This window comes from Numenius arquata, chromosome 6, assembly GCF_964106895.1.
Source record: "Numenius arquata chromosome 6, bNumArq3.hap1.1, whole genome shotgun sequence".
NCBI classification, from domain to species: Eukaryota; Metazoa; Chordata; class Aves; order Charadriiformes; family Scolopacidae; genus Numenius; species Numenius arquata.
This window is the reverse complement of record NC_133581.1, coordinates 21,779,981-21,798,572: the sequence shown is the minus strand read 5'-3', so window position 1 is coordinate 21,798,572 and position 18,592 is coordinate 21,779,981. Positions and strand designations below refer to the sequence as shown.

The window sequence follows — 18,592 nt, the reverse complement described above, 5'->3', positions numbered from 1 at the left end:
AGTATGTGACTTGAAATTGTGTCTGTCTTGTCTTATTCAGTTGGTGGTAATAGGCCCAATATAGACAAACAGTGGCTTTTCTTGTAAAATAACACCCTTCCCAAAGTGTGCATGCTTTGCTTCATTTATTGTAAAATATGTTGATTGCTTAGCTGTATCTAACATCTCCATGCTGTTGCCAATGTATACATGTCTTAAAAAATACATCTGAAGTACAAAATTGGCAAGAATTACCTGTATTGTGTGAAAAAGGGCATTTTTATCAGTTAAGCGTTAGTCTGAGTAACACTGTAGTTTTTTAATCTTCTATTCTTTTTTTGGCTGACTTTAGGCACTGAAAGGAGGGCTTCAAGAATGTCTACTGTGTTTAAGCAGGTAGTGCCAGGACATTTGGATGTAAATCTATCCAATAGCTTTGCTCGAGGAGGTTAGTAAGACTAGTTCAAAGTCTGTTATTTGAAATAATAAATGCTAACAAAATTTTAGTGAAATAAAAATAATTACACTGCTTGCTGATTCATTACTCTGTGAAACAACAAAACAGAAATTGAAGATTAGCCTCAGTCCATAACAGCATCTAAGTATCTAATTTCTGTTTAAGTCCCTTACTTACCATTGAAATAAAGCTTGTTTCATGTTGGAAATTAGTGGAAAATTAAGCACTCAATTAGGAATTATGTTTCTAAATACTTTTTGATTCATCCGTGGTTTTAATTTGTCTAAAATGTATGACCTGAAAATGCTTATTTTATATTAGGATTGAATACACTTTAGAATCTCCAATTACAGATCATTCTGGCATTTGGCTGAAAATTAGCTGATGCTTCATAAAGTTACAAATAATCTATCTGAATAATTTTACTCTAGGTAAAGGAGAGAGTTATGTGGCCAAGCTGTAATAAGTAGGGAGATAACTATTTCCGAAGAAGGCACTTTGTTCTTAGGTACAAGGGCTTATCAGTGTCATTTCTACAAGAAGCTTTCATTCTCTGAAGTGGATGCCAACTACTACTACTTTTCTAGTCCGATTAAATTGTTATGATTTTTTTATGTACAATATATGCATAAATTAGTGCATCAAATTCCTTAAATATATGTTTGTTAGGACAGGGATTATTTTCCAAAAGGGAGCATTTTGTGTTTCTTTATTGCTTTTTAGCCCTGAAGGCTGCTCTTAAAATTATTTCTAAGCATCTAAAAGTTGGGTTTCTTCGTTTTTGACACCTTCCAACTTTGTGAGCATTAACCATCTTACAGCAAATGCAGCTCAGATTTTCAGAGGTGGGAGTGAGAAAGGCCATAAGATACCTCATCTAAAATTAGTTAGACCTACTTTGACCTGCTGAGGTCCCTTCCAACCTAAATTACTGTGTGATAGAAAAACTGTTGCTTCGTGTGGGGAAGAATAAAGCAATTTCATAGATAAAAACTTTCAAAAGAGATTAGAGAAATGAAGGAAGGAAGGAAGAAGGCAGGAGGGAGGAGAAGGGAAAGAAAGGAAAATACTCAGAGCTGTATAGAGAAGTTATGTGAGAGTTGTAGTGGAAGCGAAGAGAGGAAGGGCAGTTAAATAGTAATCACCGAAGAATGGAAAATTTTGTGCATTTTCATTAATCATAGTATATACATATTTCATATCTAAATGTTCTGTTTATGTTCTCTGCTCACTGTGTTGTTATAGTACATGGAGATGAAAAAACATAGTGATTTTAATTGGATAGGCAAAATGGCTAGGGAGCTAAGAGAACAGGAGTTAATGGTGTCTGGAATTGTTAGATAAATTGGTGGCTGTGCCCAGCTTGACTTTGTACTGAAATAGCAAAAATGCTGGATAGCTGACAGCAGACATTTGGTTGTATTCCATCCTCTCGTGTTGGGACAAAAGTGCCAACAGCGAAGTGGTGCTGAGGGGCAGCGAAGGTGCTCTAGATAAGTAAGGGAAAGCTTGCTGGTTGGCTGTATGGAAGTTGTCTTTTGAAGATAAAAGGATTACTGAAATAACTATTGCTGGTTTCTGGGGTTAGAGTTTGTGGTAAGTGTGATGGGATGAATTTGTTGCTACTTAGTGGAGAAGAGAGGAGTCTCGAGGCAGTATGAGGTCACAGACATTGTTTTGTTGGACGTTGAAGTCTCTTGGCTAAATTTCAGCAGTAATCGGGAAGAGGGCAGAGAAGTTATCTTGTGTCTTGCTGGATTGATGCCACACCTGCTCTGGATATCTGAAAGGTGTAATTACAGCCCAGTATCTGCGGTCTGTTCACAGTTCAGCAGGATACACAAGGACTTTGCTGAAACATAAGAATGTTTGACAAGTACAATGGGAGCCCTAGTGAAGGTGAGAAGTTGACAGGGTAAGAGAGAACAGGGAAAGGGAATACCTCCCTATAGAGAAGTAAACAGTAGGGTTTTTAGATTAGCTAACAGAATTCTTTGAGAAGAAACTCTAAAATATGCTAAGTATACAGAATCTCTAAAATTGTTGTTCTCAAATTAATTCATGTGATTTACTATGACAAAGTTTTTTTACTACTTTTTCACAGCTAGTTACATTTCACATGTGAAGTAGTGTCACAAGACAGGACCAAAAATACAGGTTTTTGGTCAGCTGAAAAAACAGACTTATTTTATGCAGGCAGTGTAAAAATAGTGATTTCTCTGTCCTCCGTATTCCTAAGAATAATTAAAAAAAGAAAAAAGAAGGAAAAAAAAGTATAATGGGGTTAGCTAGTTACCTTATCATAGCAAGGAGCTACGGTTTATGCACTACACTGTACAAAATACAATAGCACTTTTTTTGTGGTTTTAATTCTGGATCCCTCTTTTTTTTTCCTTGTTTTTATTCTCGCACGTACCAGGGCTCAAAAGTCAGGTTCAGCTACGGTACACCAATTGAAAATGACATTTTCTATTTTCTGTGCCAGACAACGTATTTTTAATACACATCCTTTTAAAATTTAAAAGATATGTGCTAGTACTTGAATAGTATTTCTCATTTTTATAAATCATCATTGTTCTTAATACTCATCAATTGTTCTGAATATATGTGTCTGTCAGGTACATTTTTTTACTTTATCTGAAACACTGTAATAAAATAGTTGCCTAAAGCTCAGTTAAGTTGTTTCTGATCTGAAATATTTGGCCAAATACTTATATTTTATAACATATTTTCATTCTTGGACTTTTTTTTTGGCAATACCTTGGTTGATATCTTTCATAAGAATTGTAAGTTCACTCAAAATACATACCTTTTCTTCTTATATTACTTTATAGTGTGGTTCTACAGAACAGCACTTCTTACCTGGCATTGTTGTGTAATTTAGTAGAATAAAATGTTTTCTCAGTATGATTTGCTGCTGTTGGAAAAATACTAGGATATTTATAATTAATAGATACAGACTCAACTCGGACACTTGTTTTAAAAGCAGGAGACATTAATACTTTTGAGTATGTTTTAATAGAATATTTGTATTAAAAGAACTTGCTTATGTTGATGTGGCTTTTGAGCCAAAAATAAACCCTCTGATAAGCATATCAGGCTGCCACTGAAAATGAGAAGTTTTGCATGGGGGGAGGAAATCTCTTTGTGTGATAGATATTACATGTTTTCTAAATTAAGTCCTTTAAAAATGTTTGTAGGTGTATAGAACTAATATCTTGCACTCTGATTTGATTTTGAGGTCCATCAAATTATGTACCTAAAATAGACTAAAATAGTTTTTTTAAAAAGCACTGACATTTTCAATTTTTAATTAAGCTAACTTTCAGCTGGATAAAAGCTTTCATTAAAGTATTCAGCAGAATGATTTAATTGTTACATTTCCTTTGGTATTATAATTATGGAAAAACACATGATGGCTGTGCTGCATGTTTGAAACTATTGCAATGACAATGGAAATTACTCCTTTTTGATAAATGGATACTTCCTTCCCATTTTATATTGGTTTTCTAACTTGATTGATGTTTTGTCTTGTGATGACTAAGATTTGTGCTGTCTGATAAATCATGTACTATAAAGAAATTCAATATATACTAGATCTTTGGAAATTAATAAGTAACCCTTTTCTTTTCTCCTGCAATGTGTCTCGCTGCAATGTGCATTCCATTCCTCCTCCTTCTGTCTTAACTGTTATCTACCAGTGCTTGGGTACAGAGATAAATGTTTCACTCATTCAAATTCCAAATCAACAACTAAGGGAAGAGTCCATCAAGGTACTGTATTCTGTGTCCTGAAAGCACATTCTTTTCTACCATCTCCATAATTACTACAATATCTTAATACATGCTAAAGTGATACTGACAGTCTTAATTCTGCATTAACAAAATTTTGTCATTTTAGTTCAGTGTTGTTGTGTTGTTTTGGGGTTTTTTGGCCATTGCATGTAAGATGCAGTGACAGTGATTAGTCACACACTTCACCGTGTTATTATTTAGTAATGTTATGGTCTAATGCAGAGTGATACGTGGAAAATTTTCAGTGTGAACATTTTAAACAGCAGAAAATAAATTCTGCAGAAGAGCATTTGGTATTCCTACTGCTTTAGTAAATTAACTAAGAAATAATGTTATTTCCAAAATTACCGTTAATGTTAGTGAACAGGGAAAAATTTATATCTGCCAAATTAGAAAGTCATAATAATACAATTTATGCCAAATAATAAAAGCTAGATACTGCTGGCAAAAATTAGGCAAAATTACAATAGAAATATAAGTGTCTTTTAATCACTGTTATCCGTCAGTGGTAAACATGTTCATTTGCATGTATTTGTAACCAGTTTTGTTGCTTTTGATGTCCTACAGGCACTAATAATGGCCTGTATTTGTAAAATGTTAGAAAGTGCAACTGTGTATTTTTGTATATATCATCTCTCGGGACAGTTGTCTGTATTGGAGCTAGCATTTTTTCATACCAAATGAAAAAGAAATTATTTCTGTTATTAAATACTTGCTGTGATTTCTGCTTCTTAAAGTCTTTATTATTTCATCTGTAATAGTTCAGATGTGGAACAAAAGTTTATACTAAACATAATACTTTACTATGTGAGGTATTTTATAAAACTGGCTGTCTTTGAAGAGGAGACTGTTCAGAACTGTTACCAGTTCATAAGTTCCTAACCAACCTTTCTCAGTTAATCCTATTCGTTTTCTCACATCTAAGGCAAGCAGCCAGGCAGGCAGACAAGCTAAACTGTACAGACGAGTCCCTGTTGAGGATTACTGTATAGAATTATTCTTTAATAGATATATAATCCTGCTACAAAAAAAAAAAAAAGAATAAAATTATTTTGCTGGTTGAGCTATCTCAGTGGAATTTTACTGTTATCTGTAGCTTTTTTCGTCTATGCAAGAAATGTTAACTATGCATATTACTGGATTTTACTGAAGGGGTTAGAGGGGGTTTTGGTACTGTATATCTAAATTTCTACTACTGCGAGGTATTTCTGGTGCCTCTTTTGGATATCTTGCTTCACAGATTTATGGACAAGAGTCTCTTCTGATAATCTGATTTACTGCATATTGGGTTAAAGAATTTCACACTGCCATTTGAAAGCCAAATTTAGTATACTTTAAGGGATTTGATTTTCAAGTAGTGCTATTTATATTCTGAAAATAAAGTACCTTTCACATACCTCACATTGGACACACAAAAGCAGTCTCACAAAATCATTAACTAAGGCACAAGAAACAGAAAAATATTTTCTACTTGTCTTTTCTTTTGTTGGTGCTAAACAGGCCTTGACAATCTGGTTTATTACTACTTTATCTTATGGTGAAATCACGAAACATCCTTAAGTGTGATCAGATCAGAACACATCTGTGTGCTGTAGGAATTTCCTCCTCTGGAAATGATAATATAGCTGCATCAGCAAGGCACAATGTGCAAACTAAAAATTCTGTTGAGAGGCAGGTTATTAGGTGGGTACAATGCCATTCGAATATTGCTGTGCTGCTTTCAGGGGCAAGTCCGTGGTTCCACATCACACTGCAGTTTCAAACTCATGTTGTTGCTGGCTTTGGGATTTCTGTACCATGCCCAACTGCCAGAGTAATGGCAATCTTACAGCCAGATTAAAACTGTAAGATCTCCTAGGCATTCTTCTCTCTATTCACACAACAGTAGTCACATCTGCTAGAACATAGCTATGAAACACATGATGAAAAAAAGAACTTCCTTAAATTAATTTTCATTTCTAATTGTCCATTAGACATGGACAATTAAAACCTAAAATTGATGGCATTGTGCATTTTAATCATGGCATTTCAAGAGTAAACATGGAATGCTTTATCCTGAAGTGTAATATTTTAATTGATCGTCCTTACATACATTTTCATTATAATATGGTATGGTTGATACTATTGCATTGTGTAGGGTGAAAGAAACACAGGAATTCTAGGTAACAGAGAATTTTAAGTGATACTGTTTCTGGTTTTGAAGGTAATTATATAATATTCTTACTAGTTATACTTACAAAATAATATGCCTTTGACAAGGAAGTACATCAAATTTTTGTCCCTACTTCTGAAAAGAACAAGACTAGTGATTTTATTTCCATCTACTTACATGGATGTTAATTACTTGCAAGTTGTGATTCATTTTATCATTGTATTTCTGATATCATAGCAACCATTTCCTCTACAATAGAAAGTGCTGTGCAGAGTTTGATTAGTATCTTAGGTTAAATGACAGCGCAGTAGGATGCTTTTGACATTTTTTGTTACGAGAATATTTCTTTCCAGTATGCGCTGTTAATTATGCCTATGTTAATTATGTCCTATGAAGGATGCAAATGACATATTTAAACACTATGCTTTCCAAATTATGTTTTAGCATATGCCTTAATAATTATGATCTCTAGTGCCTCATGCAAAGAGGTTTTAAAATGTTTTTCATCTTTATGAAGGTGTATGGGCGAGTCTTCGTTCAAGCAACCGATTTATCAACTCTCAGACTCCATTCGTTGATGTTGGTGCAAGACTTGCAGGGAAAGATAACACCACTTCCTACAGTAGCAGCCCTTTTCTGCAAAGTCAGCTTTTGAGACGGCAAGCAGCACTCTATATATTTGGAGAAAAATCTCAGCTACGGGTAATGGCAATTTTTTTGTTGTTAACATAGTTTTTATTTGGCTTGAGTTTAATAACCCTAATGTTTTTACAAAATGATAAACAATAATCCAGATAAGGTGGATGGATAACTCTCCTGAAGGTGTAAACTCTTATGAGGATTATTCCTATACGCAGAATAGCAATTAATGCAGCATAACTCGGTGGAGGGTGGGGTGGGGTGGTGAAAATCAAGCTCTGTGGTTATATAAGACAAAAAAAAAAATAGAAACATATGAAATTATCTTAAAGAGCGGTTAAAGATCAGGCTCAAACTCATGGAAGTTCTGTGAGTAGAGAGCCCTCTGTCACTTCTGGTCACGTGCTGATGTGCAGTAGAGCTAAGGCATACAAAGAGGAGTAACAGGAGACTAAAGGAATGGAATAGCTTTTGTACAAGGTAAGAGCATTCAGATTGGGAAAGGCTTGGCTAAGAAGGAAATACATTGCTAGGCAACAGAGGATCCAGCACAGCCTTCATGTTTGGAAGTCACCATGTTTTCGCTGTCTCAGCTGTCTCCCTGCATTGGCTTTGCAGGGAGTGTGGGCGTTAGAGCTTGGCTCTCCTCAGTGTAGCTGCTAGGATAACAAGGAATGATGGGGCTGTAGGCAAATGGTGTGGGGCTGGTGTAGCCGCAGTGGAGCTTGCTGCCCCTTGTAGAGGCTGTTCAGAGATATTCCAAGGGAAGTGCTGGAGGTCTGTATCTGTAAGTTCATGCTTTCAGTCACACTTAATTGCACCTAAATAGAATCATAGAATGGTTAGAGTTGGAAGGGACCTTAAAGATCATCAAGTTCCAACCCCCCTGCCATGGGCAGGGACACCTCCCACTAGACCAGGTTGCTCAAAGCCCCATCCAGCCTGGCCTTGAACACCTCCAGGGATGGGGCATCCACAACTTCCCTGGGCAATCTGTTCCAGTGTCTCACCACCCTCACAGTAAAGAATTTATTCCTAATACCTAATCTAAATCTCCCTTCTTTCAGTTTAAAACCATTACCCCTTGTCCTGTCACTACATCTCCTGACAAAGAGTCCCTCTCCAGCTCTCCTGTAGGCTCCCTTCAGATATTGGAAGGCTGCTATGAGGTCTCCCCAGAGCCTTCTCTTCTCCAGGCTGAACAACCCCAGCTCTCTCAGCCTGTCTTTGTAGGAGAGGTGCTCCAGCCCTCTAATCATCTTCATGGCCCTCCACTGGACCCATTCCAGCAGGTCCATGTCCTTCCTGTGTTGAGGACTCCAGAGCTGGACACAGTACTCCAGGTGGGGTCTCACGAGAGCAGAGTAGAAGGGTAGAATCACCTCCCTCGACCTGCTGGCCACACTTCTTTTGATGCAGCCCAGGATGCAGTTGGCTTTCTGGGCTGCCAGTGCACACTGCCGGCTCATGTTGAGCTTCTCATCCACAAGCAATCCCACTATGTTAACATTAATACACCTTCCAGCTATCTGGAGGCTGTGAATCTAATACCATCTCTTCATTTAAATGCTTCAAACCAAGTCCCCATAAACTTCAGTCAAAAGTGGATTCTTTCATCACTTTAATGTAGTCTTCCTCATGTAGTCTTCCTAATTCTCCATATTATTGTTTTCATCCTAGTCCTTTTTTTTCAGTTGGCTAACTTGATCACAAAATGGTTCGGGTTGGAAGGGACCTTAAAAATCACCGAGTTCCAACCCCCTTGCCATGGGCAGGGACACCTTCCACTAGACCAGGTTGCTCAAAGCCCCATCCAGCCTGGCCTTGAACACTTCCAGGAGTGGAGCATTCACAACTTCTCTGGGCAATCTGTTCCAGTGTCTCACCACCCTCATAGTAAAGAATTTCCTCCTCATACCTAATCTAAATCTCCCCACTTCCAGTTTAAAACCATTACCCCTTGTCCTATGGCTCCACTCCCTGATAGCTTCCCTTCCCATCTCTCCTCTAGGCCCCCTTCAGGTACTGGAAGGCTGCTATATTGATCTGTTAATTCAGTTCTCCTCTCTTACTGCTCATTTTCTAAATGCATTAAGTAAAACAAAACATGAAGAATTCTGCTAGGAAAACCTCTTGGAGATTATATCAGGTATTCCCTGACTGCTGTTTTGTATTGAAGTAGGTACTTTAGACAAACAACTGTCTCAATGTGCAGTGGCTGCTTAGGTGAGTTAGCTAGTTTGCCATTTTGGGGGTTCTTTTTGGATTCGGGGGTTACTTTTTTTTGCTTTATTGAACTACTAGAAATTGTCCTGCAGTGTTGGTATGTCATCCATACAATTATTTTAATTTTTATTTATTTATTGCTAATTTGCTCTAAAAATCCTAAGGAAAGCACATTATGTCGTTTACAAGGAACTCAACACATTCATCACTCAACTTTGGTTTTTTACTAGTATTATTACTACTACTATTATTAAAAATAATGCATACTGCCATGCAATACGTTTTGCTATTATGAACAGTAGATGAGTACTTTATTATGGTACATTTTGCAAGTGTCGTAAGGATTTTTGTTATCCTGGTCAGGTGTTTAACTAAACAGATATTTTTAATTAGGAATTGAAACTTTTAGCAATAAAGAAGGCAAGAATTTGAGATTTGATGAGACTGTCAGCGAAAAATATGCTTCCCTTTTAAATTGTCTCCTGTTGTCCTTTTCAAACAGGGATTCAAACTTGATTTTGCTTTGAATTGTGAATTTGTTCCTGTTGAATTCAGTGACATCCGACAGACAAAGGCAAGCTTTAAAAAGCTGATGAGAGCTTGTGTTCCCAGCACTATTCCTACAGATTCTGAGGCAACATTCCTTAAAGCACTTGGGGAGTCAGAGTGGTTCCCACAGGTAATTTATATGACAGGTACTTCTAATAATCTCTATGCAGTACTGCTTACACAAAATAAATTTCAGGCTCTTCTGACAGAGAACTATTGTGTTCTAACCAGCTGTTCTTTGTTCATTGTAATTATTTTGCATACCATCAATTCTGTCATTACATAAGTGTTATTATTTTAATACAGTCATAACATTTGCAAATGTGGGGGGCATTTTTTTGTAACATAATTTATGGTTTATAACATGGAACATACACAAGTAGAGATGACCATTTTTTTCTGCTTATATAAATTTATGGGTTTGGTTTTGGCTGCTTTTTCTTATTTTATATATTTTCAAAATCAGAAAAAAAAGTATAGAACAATAAATGAGTCTATTGATTTTCAAACCAGTATTTTACTCTTCATATGTGTTCCCACCCTGAATTTCCATATGCACAAGTATTTAACAAACAAGCTAGCATCTGCTATCTGCTTTGGGATATGGGGAAGAGTTTGCAGGGGAGAGGGGATTGTGTGTGTGTTAATCTGTGTGTGTTAATCTATTCTCTCTGAATCTGTTCCTTTACTTCCCTATCCCATATCCCCTTACATAAAGATTAACCAAATGAAGGCAAGACTGGAAGTAACTTTGCAAGATTCAAATTAAGAAGGATGTGGGAAAGTCAGCTCTTTGTAAATCTAAAATCATTTTAATTATAGGGAATGTTTTTTAACAGTTGCATGTTATGTTTGGAATCCTCTGCTGAATAAATTCTTCTCAAGTGCAATTAATCTTAGTAAACGGAATAGGCTCTTATGCTGATTTCTTAAGGAGGAAATACATGTGAGTAACAGTCATTTCGGTAATTACACATCAGAAAATGTACTTTCTGGTTCAAGTGTACTACGGTGCAAGGAGTGGTGTAACTTCCTCCCTTGAGGTGTAATCACTCCTTTGAGATCATAGGACCTGGTCATTACTGTGTCTGGCCACCATGGTGTTCAGGAAGGGGAGAAGTGGGAAGAGCATGAAGACTTGACTCCTTCATCACGTGAACATTTACCATCACAGGGTAGTTAAGCAAGTTGATAAGTGTAGATAAATGAACTGAATGTCACTGATGAAATAAACGTGTCCCTGTAGCAGCACAGAGATCAAGGGGAGATATAACACTGGAGTTACTCTCTTTGGGCATATTTGAGAGGAAAAGTAATTGCGTACGACTTTTTGCTCAGGACTAGATCGTAATGTCAGACACTAGCTGTGTGACGTTTAAACCACATTTCTGTGGTTGTCATGTCATATGTCATGACATGGTTGTCATGTCATATGTCATGTCACACATGTCATATGTGACTTATGGGGTAGTTAATTTATGACTGATTTGACACATTTTCTACTATTCTTGTGAAAGGACATAGATCTGTCATCTTGGAAATGTGTTTTCATTGTATTAAGTTTTCCTCTCCTGGGTAATGGAAGTTACACAGTATTGATTTTAACACTGTATAGGCTAAATATTTCTCTATAAGAATGCAAATACATAAGAAGAAATTTGAAGTGCTTCCCTGTCTCCTGAATACAAATGATAAAAATAATATTTTGCATTTTTTTATCGAATCTGTATAACTACATTGCCTATCAGTTTCCTCATTAAGGATGGCAAAAACCAGCCTATTCTATTGCTGAACTACAGAAAATAAACAAACTGCTTGATTTTAAAAGTGGTGCTCTTCTCAATCTTTTCCTATTAAAAATTGCAGGAAAATTAGTTTTTTCTATTTTAGAATCATAGAATAGTTTGGGTTGGAAGGGACACCTCCCACCAGACCAGGTTGCTCTAAGCCCCATCCAGCCTGGTCTCGAACACCCTCAGGGATGGGGCATCTATAACTTCCCTAGGCAACCTGTTCCAGTGTCTCACCACCCTCACAGTAAAGAATTTATTCCTAATACCTAATCTAAATCTCCAGTCTTTCAGTTTAAAACCATTACCCCTTGTCCTATCACTCCACTCCCTCATAAAGAGTCCCTCCCCATCTCTCCTGTAGGCCCCCTCTAGGTACTGGAAAGCTGCTATAAAGTCTCTCTGGAGCCTTCTCTTCTCCAGGCTGAACAACCCCAACTCTCTCAGCCTGTCCTCATAGGAGAGGTGCTCCAGCTCTCTGATCATCTTCGTGGCCCTAAGTATTTTCTAAGTAATGACTATGTGAATGTTCAGAGTAGTTAAGTGTTTTCCATCACAATGTCCATGGTAATATTCATAGGATATTGGGGGTTTTGGGAGGGGGATTTTTCTTAAGAGGAAAAAATTAGACTGCCCTAAACAAGGATGAATTTTCTAGGGTTTAACTATTGTTTGGTTGATCTTTTTTCCTCTTATTTTCTCCAATTTAGTTTTCTTCTCCCTGAGTCACTTTCCTGTGCCTTCTGTACTTTCTGAACTTACTTTTTTCCTTGCATATGTGATCTTAGATGTCTCTTGCCTTACTTTTCTTTATTTGTTTCCTATATTGCTTTCTTCCTTCTTTCATGCTGTCATCTTTCCTACTGTCATCTTTCCTACTGCTGCTATTGGTTGAATTGTATTCCAGTCAGCACTGGCTGACTGGAAGGTCCCAAAGAGTGGTGCTCAATGGATTTAAATCCAGCTGGCGGCCGGTCACAAGTGGTGTGCCTCAGGGCTCAGTGGTAGGACCATTTCTGTTTAACGTCTTTATTGATGATCTCGACAAGGACATAGGGTGTATCATCAGCAGGTTCGCAGATGAAACCAAGTTAAGCAGGAGTGTTGATTCCCAGGAGGATAGGGAAGCTCTACAGAGAGACTTAGATAGATTGGATCATTGGGCCAAAATCAATGGTATGAGTTTCAACAAGGGCAAGTGCCAGGTTCTGCACTTGGGCCACAATAACCCCAAGCAGCGCTACAGGCTTGGGGAAATGTGGCTGGAAAGCTGCCTAGAAAAAAGAGACCTGGGTGTTCTAATTGACAAGCGGCTGAATATGAGCCGGCAGTGTGCCCAGGTGGCCAAGAAAGCCAACGGCATCCTGGCTTGTATTAGAAATAGCGTGACCAGCAGAAGTAGGGAGGTGATTGTGCCCCTGTATTGAGCACTGGTGAGGCCACACCTCGAGTATTGTGTCCAGTTTTGGGCACCTCAATACAAGAGAGATATCGAGGTGCTGGAGCGAGTGCAGAGGAGGGCAACGAAGCTGGTGAAGGGCCTGGAAAACAAATCATATGAAGAGCGGTTGAAAGAGCTGGGACTGTTTAGTATGAGGAAGAGGAGGCTGAGGGGAGACCTCATCACTCTCTTCAACTACTTGAAAGGACACTGCAGAGAGGTTGGTGCTGGTCTCTTCGCAAAGGTAATTAATGACAGAACGAGAGGGAATGGCTTCAAGCTCCAACAGGGTAGGTTTAGACTGAACATTAGGAAAGAATTTTTCACAGAAAGAGTGGTCGGGCATTGGAGTAGGCTGCCCAGGGAGGTGGTTGAGTCACCATCCCTGGATGTGTTTAAGAGCCGTTTAGATGTGGTGGTGTTGGGGGATATGGTATAGGGGAGAACTTTGTAGTGTAGGGTAGATGGTTGGACTCAATGATCCCAAGGGTCTCTTCCAACCTAGACGATTCTGTGATTCTATGATTCTATTCAGTGCTCTGCAAAGAGCAGTTTTATTCTACTGTGAAAAAATGAATTGCTTACATAGTGTCTGTTATGTTGTTTACCAAGAATGCTGTCATAGTGTGACAAAAATAGTAGGAACATCAAATAGATTTTCCTTTTAGTAATAATAATGTGAAGTCTCATAGTAGGATAAAATAGCTCAAATTCACCTAAACTTTTTAACCTGCTTATACCTATCATATTTGAATCAATGTCATTCAAGTCAGTAACCCTTAGAAATCAACTAACCTGCTGAAGGAATTTTAGTATCGCTGCATAATGAATATTAGAAGGCAAATAATTAATGTGTTCTCTTTGCATATGTTTTAGCCAGTCTGCCCAAAAGCCAAAGTATAGGAAACACCATTTAGTCTATCTAAACTATTTCCAGATTTTAGAAATAGGGCTTTTCTGTGTTTGCTTTTAGGGGTTTTTTTTGTTTTTTTCGTTATTATTATTATTCAGTTAACCAATTTCCACCTTCCATGAGATCGAGCATTAGAAATATTATCTGGTGATTATCTTAAATGGGTTCTCCCATCAAAGTACTTAGTGAATTTATGGAACCTTACCATTTCACAGGAAATTATTTTAGTGTTAAGTCCAGGATGGAATTTCTGTACAATAAATCTGTCAACTGTGTTGTTCCCATTCTCCTTTTTATGACAGCTATTTTATTACAGTACTCACTGGTTTTAATAGTTTAAGCTCCTGTCTTCAAATCCTTGCTTAGTTTTGTTGTAGTTCAGATGAAAATCCCGACTGTTACGTTTGATAACTTTCTGATCTGTTTGATCAATGCAATTCTCTGTGCTATATGTAGATTTCAGAATTCATATTTTAATATTAAATATTAAAAGATTCTATGTTGATAATATCTAGAAATGTATCTCTCACTTGAGTATGTCACTTGTTTGCAATACTTTATAGCTTCACAGGATAATGCAATTGGGTGTGATCATCTCTGAGCTCCTGGAAAACGGTTCTTCTGTTATGGTTTGTTTGGAAGATGGCTGGGATATTACTGCACAAGTAAGCTGCTATTAAAACCTTGAAATAGCTAATTAAGAAAAAACACCAGGCAATGCTTTTTTACACAAGTGACTGATAATTTGGCATAGCACTAATAAATTTGTCTTGTGGGAGCAGAGAAGAGACTAGAATGCATGAATCCTTGCATTCATTTGCAATTTACACCATGAAAGAGTTCCTTAAAAGTAGTTTGTTCCAAAGGTCCCCATGGACGTAGAGTTCTAAGGCTTAGATATAAAACCTACATTCCTACACCTGACTGTATGTAAGAAGGAAAGCTGAAAGTTGCCACAACAGATCGTTTATCTTTGTAAACATAGTACACTTTAAACAGAGGAGGGAAGGAGAGGAATTCTTTCTCTTGCTGTTAACTTTCCATAAGTGAAGTCAGGAGACCACACACAGGGAGAAAATTAAATTTGTGCCAAAGTGACTGTAACACCTGCTGCAAAGACGTATCACCAGAATAGATAAATTTGCGAAACTATAAATTAGGTGAATGACGACCCACTGCCTCGTTTAATGGATGCATTGTGTCCATGTAGTTGCTTCATGATTCAGAAGATAAACACAGATACCAATAATTCCAGTAAATAAAAACTTCACGTGCAGCCAACGTCCTGATACCAGGTAAACAAACCCACAAAAGAATGTTAACATAATTACTGGAATCCTTGTAAAACAATGAAGAATAGAGAATGGCACATACATAGCTGGAAGTGAAAGAAGTCTGTGCTGCATTTTAAATCTTCCTGAGATGCTGTCTACAAAAACAGGCTGAAGTTGGCTGCTGGGCAACATAGCATGGCTACATTGCAGAAACTCTAAAGTCACCCTCAGGACCAATCCTTTAACACTTTCTTTGCTGAGGTAGCCGATACTATTTCATAAATGTTTATTACCCTTCTTTTATTAATAAAAGTGGTTTTATTTCAAATGTAATTGACTTCCAAAGTCTATAGTTGCTCAGATTTGACTTGTACAAGTATCATAAAGTCTCCATTTAATTGAAGCTTTTTCATGTGAGATATTATTCGGTTTGTTTTATAAAAATACTTAATGTATGTGGCAAAATACTTGTAATTGAGTTTATATGAAGGCTTTTGTTTCCTTGAACTATAAACAGATCATGAAATATTTATATTCATTGACTAAAGTGTTGTCCTAACTTCTGTCACTCTTAACACAATATTTTCTGTCTTGTGATCTAGGTAGTATCTCTGGTGCAGTTACTCAGTGATCCCTTCTATAGGACACTTGAAGGCTTCCGAATGCTGGTGGAAAAAGAATGGCTCTCTTTCGGTCATAAATTCAGTCAACGCAGTAATCTGACTCTCAACTGTCAGGGTAGTGGATTTGCTCCTGTTTTCTTACAGTTCTTAGACTGTGTGCATCAGGTAAGTAAATCTCTAGTAATTTTAGTTTACAAAAAGAATTCATAAATAAGTGCATAGCTGCCACTATTTCAGATGTTATAGGTAATGGTTTGAGAGAATACTAGTAATCTCCTTCTCTAGGTTTTATTAAGGTGAATGGATTTCACCTCAAGAAGAGCTGGAATGGTTGCCTAGAGGAGACTGACCCATCATAAAACAGATTAAGAGGGATGGTTGGCATTACAGATCTTTTAAGGTCATTTATGCAGAGATTTAAAATCGGCGTTTCTTAAGCTTCATACTGACTTTTGGCCGTCTGGAGTACCTTTATTCAGAAGAAGAAATTGATTGATTAGTGGCTGGTACAGTGACTAGACAGTTTTTAACTCCTTGTGCTAGATTATGAGCTTTGAAGAGGCCTTGTTCCGGAAACAACAAGCTATAAACCAGAGTGACATGAGATGTTCTTATTTTTATATACACTGCATGTTCAGAAGAAGGTGAACTCCAACACTTACATCATGTAGGAAGAAGTTAGGTTAAGAATATTACACTCATATCACGTTAGTTCTAAAGTCTGTCCCTTTCTCTTCAAACCAGTAAATATAAATGCTTTGCAGAGAGTATACAAACACAAGATAGGAGCTTGCATAGTTCCTCTTGTACTGTAATAAATCTTAGAAAGCTGTCATAAATAAAAGCAAGGAAATTATCCACACATAGCTGTACAGTAATTTTTTCTCAAGTGCAGAGATCACACAAACTTTGGAAGCAAATGGGTTATCCAGAAAAAAGCTAAAAATTAAATTCAGGGATTTTAGTTTATTGTCATAAAATAGAATGTACCATGGTTTTTTCATGGCAAAGTTGTTGGTTTTTCTTTAAGTTAGGTTTAACACAATCTGCAGTTCTAAGAACATGGAATAATGGATTATAATCACCTTGGCTTTAAAAGTTAGTATAAAACGTAAACTGGGATATATCCCTGTTGTTAACAACGGTTAGGTATGATTTTGCCTCAAGCTGCAAGGTGCCTAAAATATTTCTACTATACATGTGAATGTGTCAAGGAAATAGAAGAACGTTGCCTTTGTAATTCATCTCACATAGCTGCTTTGGTCCATGTTACTAGGTATCTGAGTCTTCTCTATCTTTAAGAAGGAATATGAAGTATACAGGTTATTAACAGATACATTTTACAGAAAGATCTGTATTTTCTGGTTTTTGGTCTTAAGCTGGGTGCACATGCCCTGGCTGTAGCTATATCAGCAGAAAGATTATCTCCTCAAGGCCTACTGCAGCTATTCTCCACATCTCCTCTGGTGGAGATACCACCCTTCCAGTCTGTTAACTAAGGGGTTCATGGAAACCTGCCTGCCTTTTCCAGTCAAAGTGGTAGAAAAACTTGGTAGAAAAGACCATCTTACTTTGATGGGTGTGGATTTAGAAGCAGTTCAGCAGGTCAATCTGAGGGAGGCAGTAACTTCTCATGAGGAAACATAGGGCTGTTTAGTGATTATAATCTTTTCAGCCAGTGTTATCTTTAGCCAAGAAAGGACATGGGAACACAGCTTTACTGCATAATCAGTGTAGTATAGATTTGTCGGTTATTAGAAAAAATCTTTAGGCTAAATGACTTACAATCCTATTTAGAATGCAACTCTAAGTTTTCTAGAAACAGGCTAACAAAGATTAGTCTTCTAGCTTATGATGGCATAGTATCGACTTACTAAATTCTAACAGTATGGTTGCAGTTTACAAACTAAGACATTTTGAACTCTAGGGACTTTTGAAGTCAAGTTAATGGTTGAAGTTTCATAGGAATTTACTATGAAAAATGAATTTACTTAACATTTGTACTTGAACATTTCTATTGTTTCATTGATTTCTGTGCAACTTGTTAGACAACTACAGAATCCAATTAGACTGCAGCTTGACTTGGAGGTGTAATATATTATGATCAGTTTTTAAAAATTGCCTGTTCACTGAAATAAACAAGTGGTCCTTTCAAAATATTTTTGACCATTATAGTATCAACATACTAGGTGCAGTAGGAAAATCACCACAGAGCCAGTATGTGCATTAAACATCACGGGTTAAAATAAAGATACAGAGAAAACAAATGAAGCAGTGATTCCTAAATTAGAACTGCATCATCTTGTAAAAAGTCATTGTTTATGCCAATATCTCCAGGTGTCAGCTGAATTATTAATGCGAAATCATTCTTTCACAATAGCAGCATCTGGCAGATTCTCTGCTTCTAAGGCTGAGTTTATGAAAGTGATGTCAATGCAGGAAGCTTTTCTTATTTTTCTTCTGTATCTATTTGGTAATTTATTACATATAATTAAAACAGAATGATTTTCTAGAACTGACTTCTTTTAAGCTCAATAAGGAGCTCTGTTACAGCACCCCGTGTAAGAGGAGGTGAGTGTGCTGCTCCCATGGTAGATTTATTCAATTATTCCAGTGTTTGCAGGAGTAGCCTTTTAGTGATTACTAGCACAGGACATTTTGGAGTACTATATTTCTTATTTAAACTAAGTAAATATTGATATATAATAGGATTACAAAACCAAAATGTATTGGAAAACAAAGGAAGGCTGACAGA

At 37.0% G+C, this 18,592-nt stretch overlaps 1 protein-coding gene across 1 annotated transcript in view; it reads left to right on the top strand.

The window, feature by feature from the left end:
* The window catches only part of SBF2 (SET binding factor 2), a 272,334-nt gene that overhangs the window by 234,851 nt on the left and 18,891 nt on the right, over window positions 1-18,592 (top strand). Inside the window, exons 29-33 of the mRNA XM_074149757.1 lie at window positions 332-427; window positions 6,900-7,084; window positions 9,750-9,926; window positions 14,504-14,605; window positions 15,817-16,002. Coding sequence (XP_074005858.1) covers window positions 332-427; window positions 6,900-7,084; window positions 9,750-9,926; window positions 14,504-14,605; window positions 15,817-16,002 — 746 coding nt within the window. The remainder of the gene's footprint in view (window positions 1-331; window positions 428-6,899; window positions 7,085-9,749; window positions 9,927-14,503; window positions 14,606-15,816; window positions 16,003-18,592) is intronic.